This window comes from Idiotropiscis lumnitzeri, chromosome 4 (genome assembly GCF_059441095.1).
Source record: "Idiotropiscis lumnitzeri isolate Australia: NSW breed Sydney's pygmy pipehorse chromosome 4, RoL_Ilum_1.0, whole genome shotgun sequence".
Lineage (NCBI taxonomy): Eukaryota > Metazoa > Chordata > Actinopteri > Syngnathiformes > Syngnathidae > Idiotropiscis > Idiotropiscis lumnitzeri.
Window position 1 is genome coordinate 26030801 of NC_142394.1, and position 9722 is coordinate 26040522.

General features: G+C 43.9%; 1 protein-coding gene across 1 annotated transcript; it reads left to right on the forward strand.

Annotated features, from left to right (window-relative positions):
* The first annotated feature begins 1224 nt into the window (after positions 1 to 1224).
* On the forward strand, positions 1225 to 3176 carry LOC148338876 (doublesex- and mab-3-related transcription factor A1-like). Its single transcript, XM_088293726.1, has 2 exons — positions 1225 to 1658; positions 2619 to 3176. The coding sequence occupies exons 1-2, from the start codon at positions 1259 to 1261 to the stop codon at positions 3101 to 3103; spliced, it is 885 nt and encodes a 294-aa protein (XP_088149852.1). The 5' UTR covers positions 1225 to 1258; the 3' UTR covers positions 3104 to 3176.
* Positions 3177 to 9722: the final 6546 nt, after the last annotated feature.

Consider the following 9722-nt stretch of genomic DNA (forward strand, 5'->3'; position numbering starts at 1 on the left):
AATAACCTGGTAGCTAATGAGTGGTTGCTTTGTCACCATTGTTGTGTTCAAATCATCCGAATGGTGACCTTTTTGATTTGCTGACTAGCGCCACTCAAGGGAGGAATTGAAGCCAGCTCACCTCGGGGAACAGAGACTTTTTTTGCCCCGTGCAGGCGGATTGTAAGATTTCGCAATAGTAACTGAAAACCAAAAATTATTATTTTTTTTTCAATAAAAATTAATGAAATTGAATTAGACTATTTCGATATATCATACTGAACTTCAATGTCATGTACTGGATGTTGGAATTATAATAACTATATGCCTCATTTTTTTCATACATTTCTTAATAGTTGACTAGGAATGTAATCAAGTACATTTTTTTTGTTTTGTTTTGTTTACAATTTTTATTTGATTTTGTTTTACAGTTGACACCCGCTAAAATCTGCTTATAACAATGGCCTTGGAACTAAAAAAAAAAAAAGTCGATGTTTTCCTGATACAGGGGAGATAAATGGAAAAAAAAGACAAAAACACTTTCATTTTTGTCCCTAAATGTATTTTGCTGCTGATTTAAAAAACGGCTTTACTTTTTTCTTAAGCAACTCCGGTTTTTGAGATTTTTTTCCAAGTTTGACCTATAAAAGGCTCGCTCAATACATTTTTTTTAATATATTATTTTACCAAGCATTTTTAGCTAAGACGTTTAAGAAAAAAAAAAATCACCGCTTGCTGAACCTAACCCTAAATTCATAAAGAAGAAATATATGAATATGTTAGTATTCTTATTTTTATTATTATGAAAACCAAATTAGCTAGAGGGAATAAAGAGGAATTATTTCAAAGTTTAAAACTTTAAAAGTGAAGAAAAAAATTCTTGCCCAGTGTTAATGTAAATAAATAAATAAATAATATGATATAAATATAATAATAAAGATATACATATATAAATAACTATGGGTCGACTGTACTCTGAATTCTTTCTCAATTGCCATACCTGGATGAAGAAAAGTCAAATTAAAGAAAAAAATCTGGCAGAGATTCCACGTGACACTTCCCCCCTCATGAGAATAAGCATTTTTGAAAACCAATTTTCATGCACTACAGGACGGTGCTATTTTTATGATGTAACAAAAACTTTTTTTTTTTTTGGAGGCCCCGAGGGGCGAGGCTTCCTCGGTGGGGTGTCCGGTTACACTCGACACCACCTGCGGAGACGCCTTAAATGTCTTGGCTGCAGCGTGCCTGCGCCACTCGCCACTCGCCTCCTCACAAGATGGACGCCAGCGCCAGACCGCTGGGCCTGAGCGCCCACGACCTGCTGCGCCCTCCGCCGCCCCTCTTCCTGCGGGCCTCCCTGGAGCGGGCGTACCCGCGCACCCCAAAGTGCGCCCGCTGCCGCAACCACGGCGTGGTGTCGGCGCTCAAGGGCCACAAGCGCTTTTGCCGCTGGCGGGACTGCGTGTGCGCCAAGTGCACGCTCATCGCCGAGAGGCAGCGGGTGATGGCCGCCCAGGTGGCGCTCAGGAGGCAGCAGGCGCAGGAGGAGAACGAGGCGCGCGATATCCGGATGCTGTACCCCAGCGGGGGGCCGCCGTTCATCGCCGCCGGCGTGCGCGCCGTTACTGGCCACCCGCCAGATTTGGATGTTTTGCCGACCGACGCCTCGAAAGACGGTGAGTTTTGATATGCATTCGTCCGCAAAAAGCATTTTATTGTTGAGTACAGTTCGGTTGTATTTAACTTTGAAATGCATGAAGTTTGCGTTTTGTCAAGTCGGCATTTTTTTTTTTTTACTACTTTTCTACATTTAAGCAGGTTGATGATGAACTTATATCTATTTTTTTTTTTGTACCATCGCCTCATTTTTGATTATTATTCTATCTATATTAGAGGTCTCAAACTCGTGGCCATTTGCAGCCCACAGAATGTTTTTTTTTTACTTTTTTTTTGCAGCAGCCCCCTCACTCGACATCAAAGCTTAACGTTAGTGCCGTGTTTTTGTTTTGTGTGTGTTTTTTTTTTGTACACTTACAGGCCACCGTAGTTCAGGTTGATGACAGTTTTTGGCGAAATCTAAAACTGAAGTGACATCAAGTAGGAATGAAAAAAATGCTGTCACTCAATCCCTGTCATATTTTTTTCTTCAAAATTTCAAAAAGCTTTCACGGCGAAGAGAATGATTGGCGATGAGAACAGATGATTTCAAGAATAATGTTTTTTTTGGGGGGTGCGCACAAGGGGCTTGAATGCTCAGAGAACGTTGTGGCGCTCAAGAAATTCCGATGTCATTATTTAATTAAACACGCAAAGTAGAGGCGAGATGAGAGCGAGGAATTAATAAATTAATGAATATAAGATTGAGAAAAACGGATTAATCGCACTTTTCGGAATACTTGAATCCGTTTTTGAGGAATACTTTTTGCGGCCCAGATACATCCAGACTCTTTATCAAAAAAAATTGAGACTAAAAGCTAATTTTGGTTACCATGGTGAGAAAAGATCAAGAACAATATTTTGTAGTGCCAGCAGGATGTCTGCGCGTCAGAAATTTGATGTGTAAAAAAATAAATAATAAAATTTACATGAGGCTGACTGGAAACCTCTCAATTTTAAGACACTGCTTCCCGTTTCAGACGATCGCCTGAGCAGGTACCTCTACGAGAGCCCGCGTCGGTCGTCTTCGGACCCCGAGTCGGGCAGCGAGTCGGACAAACCCAAGGACTCCCAACGCGACGCCCCGGAGTCAAGCGGCAGGTTGTGGAAAGCCGACGGCGTCCAACCCGCCGATGATCCGAACTCGCCTCGCCCGCTCAGGTCTTCGTCTTCGTTCGCGCCGCTCTACATTCCGCCGCCGGGCGCCGTGGGGGACGGCGTTTACGGGCTGAACCCTCGCTTGGGCATCAACCCCTTATGTCTGGCCTACTCGTCGGCTAACGCCACCAGCATGGCCAACTTGATGACGCCGTACGTCACCTCGGGCCTGATGCCGGTTTTCCCGCTGCGTCCTCCCCTGGACGCGTACTCGCTCCCCGGTGTCATCCGAGACCTTTCGTACCTGCACGGGAAGGAGCTTTTGTGCAGTTCTGGCGTGTACAAGCGCCTTGCTGCGGACAAGTGACTCCTTGGGCTTTACTTTCACTGTTCTTTTTGATTTTTTATGTAAATGTTGTAAAATAAATCATATGCAAATATTTTTTTCATCTCATTGTCTTTGATTGCATGAAACATTACTAAAGCAATAGTAAATAACAGCGTAATCTAAGATTAAGAACGAGCGCGAGGTAGCTAGTTGCTAGGCAGAGTTTGTAGGGCAATTTAAAAAAAAAAATCACATCATGGCTATTTTAACATTTGAATGAAAACCATTTATAGCAAGAAAAAAAAAAGCCTCTTTTGCCTGTTATTGGATGCTTGCTTTTTTTTTAAGGGGTGGTGGATGTCATTTGAGAACCAATCATAAGTTGTGGCGTCCTCGCCTCAATTTTGCGGGAGTACCAAGCAAAGAAGCAATGACGTCATGACGTCATGTAAATGAACACGTTTACGCTCAACAGACGAGAGAGGATTGAAGTCTTAATGTTAGTTTGAAGCGAAAAGTCTCGATAACTGCTTCAGCTTAGGTGACTCGACACACCTGGCATGTCAATCAAAAAAGTCATTTATGCAAACTTATGCTAGCCAAACCCCAAACCCGAATCTATCTGTATTATGTATCATTTATTTTACGTTCGCAGTCATAACGAGCCTCCGAAGTAAATCATAACTCGGATTTAAATGAATTTGACACTCCTGCGGGCTCTCAAAATGCAGTGAGAAGTCGTGATTGACGAATTCCTCCACCAGGGGGCGTACTGCCACCATGATTAAAAAGCTGACTGTGTCTGTTCTGTCCGCTTTTTTTGTGTTACATCCCCCATGCAGAAATATGGGGCAAAACTCAAAAGTGAGCGTGTGTGGAGAGGTCACATGAGGGCCTTGGGGGAGGTCGCCACAGAAACATCCTCGTACACTGCCACATTGCGTCATGGATATTTTAAGACAATTATATTGATACAATTAAGAGACGATACAATGGCTGATAATGTCAATGTGTGATGGTGGAAAATGGATACCGGTCCATAAAATATATAAGATATTGAATAATGTTGTGTTTTTTTGCAGGTGATACATTCACACTGGATGGTACAAAATAGGATTGAGGTATCAAATGTTGATATCACATTGAATCAATCATAAATCATCAAAGATAAAATGAAGATAAGGTGAGAATTTAAATCACAATAAGAAATACTGTAAAATCTAAAAATATGACTGCAGCAGTTATCAGTATTTGACGCTGTTGCGCCCGTTGAGGTTCTATTGTGCATTCAGACCCGATAATGTGGCCACCTAAATGGGCGCTAAATCTCCGATGACCTTTGGCTCCTTCTTTGTTTCAGTGCGATTGTGCGGCGGCTTGCAACGGAGCTCGTTGTTATGGCGACCAGAGGGCGACTTCCATTTCATTAGGGCCTCGATTCGTATTGAACCAAAGTAAACGGACGTTGGCGCCGCGGGGCCGGTTGGTCAGGATGACGAATGGCAGAAGGCGGAACAGCTTGGCTGAGATTGCCTCACGAGCGGCGAGGATCCGCGGATGCCAGCGACACGATCACGAGTCGACATTATTGCGCAATAATATACCTCTTGAAAGAATCCTCACACGCGATTGATAAGCTCAAATATTTTGTATTTCGATAAATTACGATATCGAAGAAGCGCATTTTGCCACCCGGCACCACACTGATGCCCGTGCAGGAGTTCAGAACATTCTGGTCGCCATTTAATTTACACCGAATTTATCCAAACCGCGCCACACATAAACCGGCGTGTTTATTTTCCGTCACGTTCCGCCTCAGCGCGGGTTCACATGGAGGTCTCCTCCCGCCTAATGATGTTTACTTTCATGATCCCGGCTCATGCGGAGGGCATGGCGCTTACGATACGCCCGCCGCTTTATTCCGTCGGACTCGAATATGCAAAGCGACGCCGTCTGCGGGTTCACCCGCAGTTTGAGAGGATTTGCTCAAGTTTGTCGCTAATCCCGCCGTTGACCTGATTTCTTGCTAACTGCATGGCTTCGACTTTCCAAAGGTAGACCAAAGGAGGCTGAGGAACATTTCACACGAGTGACCTGTAAATGTCATGGGGGTGTTTATAAAGTGCTCAATAACGGATCGTCTGCTTTGAACAAAAAAATAATAATTTAATACAAAAAAGAGTCACTCGTTTTGTATTGCATTGAAACGGGAGTGAATCATAGCAAGTTTGCTTCTTACGCGAGCATTTTATCTTTATAAAATTCAGTTTCGTGGTGTTGCGTGGTTGAGCAGCTATTTTTATGCAAAAAAAAAAAAAAGGAATGAATATGGACACAAAGTGAGAGGAAGGCGCCGTTTTTTTGTCCAAAGCAGAGAAAGACGGCAATCAGGCAATGAGTCAATCACGCTGTGCCAGAACATTTATATAAATAAATAAATCAAATGAAAAAGTATGTCAGAGTCCAGAATGCAATCAGGGTCTTTTGTGCTGTGACAGCCATTTCCCCTTCGCCATTCATAGAAGCGCTTGAAAAGGGGGACATGTGAGCAATTCATTCGAGGGGTGTGGGTTGGTTGGGGGGGGGGGGGGGGGGTCTTACTCATGTTCATCGTCTGCTGAATGTAAAGGGGCTTACTGATTGGACCTGAAGTGCTTTACATGATGCCAATTGCGTATCCGCCGCAATTAGCTACCAATTACAAAAAAGAACGCTAAATGAGAAATTAGCATTCCTCCAGATGCCGTAAATGGGACCGTACCATTTGGATTCGCGGCTGGGGGGAGTTAGGGAAATACTTTCTTCCATCCATCTTTTTTTATTGTTATTATTATTTTTTTTTTATATATAAGCAGAACAGGAGGAATGTGGGATGGCTGGGCAAACTCATATCAGTAAAATTGCGTCTTCACCAAATCGATGACAGTGGCGTTCAGTGAAAGCCGCGTCTCGCTAAAGCACAAGTGACGGCAGGGGCGCCGAAAAGGTAGGAATAAGGAGAATGATTCTAGGTTCTCAATAAAATTATAATCGTGACAAAATAATACCACACGCAGTGATAAACGGACATTTCGCCATATATTTAATGTACAACGCATTTGTGGAAGTGTATTCGTGTAAAAATTCTCAGCGCCTCTCCCCTCTCTTATTTACATCAAATGGTTCAGTCCACTTGCTGCAGCCTGCACGTTACCGGACAGTGAATGGAGGCGCAGACCGCAAACTGCCCTTCAAGTCTGGTAGCCAAAAATGGAAAGCGAAGAAGCTTAGCCATTAACTTATTTTATCTTATTGTTTTCTTGTGGGTTCTTGTTCGAAAGAATAAGAATATTCAAAAAAATCCTAAAGGGAATTGGCCATTTTGTTTTTGGAGGTGTTTGCAGACATTTTCTTTGTTTCTCCTCAGATTATAATTGCATTTCATTTTAATGGAAGAGGTTATTTAGTATTTAAGTTTGGAATTCCCTATAACTATTCTTGAGGAGTTGATGTTGAATTCTTTAAAAAAAGGGATTTAGGATCTCACTCTTGCAGCAAATAATTGAATTGACATGATTTCATTTCATTATATTTTCAGTGCTTATACTACCAAGTAACTGTCATAATGTTTTCACAAATATGAAAATTGTCCATATTATCAATCAATTGCATAGTGTTATGTAAAACAGTAGCAAAATCTTCCGCCGGACTTATGGCCGGCTGTGGGTGAGGTCAAGAAAGATTTCTTTTCATGGCGCCCAAAATTGCTGGCATCGCGCCTGGGATTTCACTCGACCAATTTTTCGCAACTGGTTATTTTTTTGTACATATTTGTATTCATATTTAATTGACATTTTTACCACTAAGAGTCACATTTGATTGGCAATACACAGGCTCGTTGAACCGCACGCCATGTCGTGGAGCGACACTTCATTGCTGCGCCTGCCATGATGTGTCACCGGCAGAGATAGATGAACAAAGATACGTCATTTGGAGTAAATGACTCATTTTCAGAGCAATTGAGCGAAAGTAGCAGACGCGGCAGATTGCCGTTGACGCCGCCGCGAGATTTGCTCACATTCCACCGCAATATATACAGCGTCTGTCATATTAGCCGCTTCGGTTCCTGGTTGAGAAATTTGAAAAAAAAAAAAAAAAAAAGGGGGGGGGGCACAAAGAGGGAAGAGAAATGGTCTCATTCGCGGCGCCGCTGCAACACTACAGCTATGAAAAAACAATCTTAAGGAGGATAGATGGCCAAGGCGGGAGAGGAAGGTAGGGAATGAAAGAGGCGGGGGGGTTGCGGGATGGGGGGGGTGTCAAAGTCGCGGGCTCTTTAGGCCGCTGGCGCATATATATAGGGGCGCTATGTTTACTAATGGACGCCATCATTCATCCGCCCGCGTTGCTCCGGCGATCGTCGTAAAAATGAGCAAAGTCGGCAAAATGGAGACTGCCTGGGTCGTATCATCTTCCCGGAGGGAGTTCATACGAAGAGTCGTCCTGTGTCATTGCATCCGGCAGAAAGAGGAGAGGTTGCTTACGACAAACGCATAAAGTCAAGCGTACAACTTCAATTATTTTTGGCATCAGAGTGAGTGACAGGAAAGCTCACTTTTTTTTTTTTAACCAAATGATTCTTCTAATGTCTCGAGATAAAGAACTTGATCAATGAATCACTGTAACAAGACTTTCATGAGGATAAATTCACTAACGCAGCACAAAGTTTACCGACCAGATTTTCAAAAGTAACTCATTAAGCATAAAATCCTTCCGAGAACTTTGACTCAACACAGCACGGCGGCCACAAAGTTGCCGGAAGCGCCGTTTAACCTGCGCCGGCGAGAGCAAGAGAGCGACGTCCTGCCTTTTTTGTTTTGCGTCACTGCAGGAAATCTGAACTAGCTGTCACCAACGAGCCTGTCGGGTTGCTCGATAACACAAATCAACACAGCTCAAGCTAACTGGGCAGAGCCACTCAAAGACGAGGCGAGGCACGGCCATCATGCGGGCGGGAAACCGGCAGGTTGCAAATTTGGTCGCGACCAGCCTGGCTCCTCTTTGGGAATATCGAAATTGAACCAATTGGAAGCAAGGCGGGAATACAAAATGTCATTCTGAACCAAACAAGAAAACAATTCGCTCCGCCCCCCCCACTCTCTGTCACAAAAATAAATCATAGTATTTTTTTTTTTGCAAAACAAACCAACACCGTCGAATTAATACTCGCTGTGCACAATGGACAAGGAAAGCGCCACTGCCACCTACTGGAGTGGAGGTGCAATTACACTTCAGTGTAGAACAGTGGGGGAAAAAATTATGTTCCCCCACGGTCACCCCCACCTTAAAACAAATCCTGACCCAAACCCTATGAATAACCCCCCCCCCCCACTAACAGGCTCCCTAACGCTGTTTTTAAATATGCATCCGCAACCAGGACAAAGTGCTTGTGCAGCGTTTCCGTTTTTCTCTCACGGGAGCGCGACATGCCCACTTTTGCTTTCCTTCCTTCGGTTGGGTAAAATTATTCAAGGCATCGGAGCCCGCATCCTTGTCTCATCCATCCTTTCCGATTTCTCCTCCTCCTCCCCAAGACAGCGCGTCCACAAACGCACGACTAAGACAAAATAGTTGCGAGTGTGCCTTAATTCTCTCGTTTCAACCCGCCCGTCAGCTCGGGGGGCTCGTCAAAGGCCATTTGAAAGGAGTTCTATTTTTACTTTTCGAATAGAACATTATTTTATCGCCATGGGGTCGCGGTTGGTTCGCCGCGATTGCATCTCGAAGCTTCAAAAGCATCCCGCACAAATGGCACGTGTTGTGCCAGCTGGCAGGCGGTTTGAAGCCCGGTGGAGGATTAACTGGTACCAGTACGCCAGCCTATAAATAGTCGACCAACTGCTTCAGGAAATGAACCGTGCCGGAGCGTCCCAAAGGCCCTCGAACAGGTTTTCGCCTTTTATCCACTTCCACTGTTGGGATTCTTTCTGCCTGCGTTTCCTTCTATTTTTGACTGATGGTTCAGAGAGAGGAAAAAAACAAAAAAAAAAAAGGGATGGTCAGATTGCTCACTTAGAAGGTTACAAGGATGCGGCTCGGCCCAGAGAACGACAGAATTCATTTTATGTTTTTTTTTTCCCTTTCAACTCAAGATTGACCAGCCTAGACCAAGACCGAGGCATTTGGGGCTGAGAGGACTCGAGACCAATTCAAGAGACGGCTAAGAGCAATTCAATACAAAGACAAAAGGAGCCCACCTCTCGTCAAAACCTCTTTGAAAAGTCAAGATCCACACGTTAGGGTGGCGTCAAGATCAAGATTTGTGTGAAGTTGAGGATGGACAGACTCAAGATGAAGACTTTAAGAGACCAAGCATCAGTTACCGTACATCTTAAAAACTAAGGCTGGTCGATTAACTCCAAACTGAATTGCGAATTCGATTTTGGCATCCGACCTCGATCTTTAAAATGTAATCAAAGAAAAATGACAATATGTAGAATGGCATGGTGTGTTTAATACTTCAGCACAAGTTAAGGCTTCTTCCAACCTGACAGCTGTTGCGTTTAGAATGTAGTTTGCTTATTACAGAGGGGAAGATTATACGCGCCGGCCGGTGTTTCCTCAAGCTGCCAGACGGGGGCAGCATCTCCTCTAAAGTAGGAGGAGTTGCGTGCGTGTG

Bases quoted from the DNA above. Each gene is read 5' to 3' on its own strand.
- LOC148338876 (XM_088293726.1), top strand. From the start codon at position 1,259: ATGGACGCCAGCGCCAGACCGCTGGGCCTGAGCGCCCACGACCTGCTG. The intron at 1,659-2,618 runs GTGAGTTTTGAT...TTCCCGTTTCAG, and splicing joins GACCGACGCCTCGAAAGACG to ACGATCGCCTGAGCAGGTAC.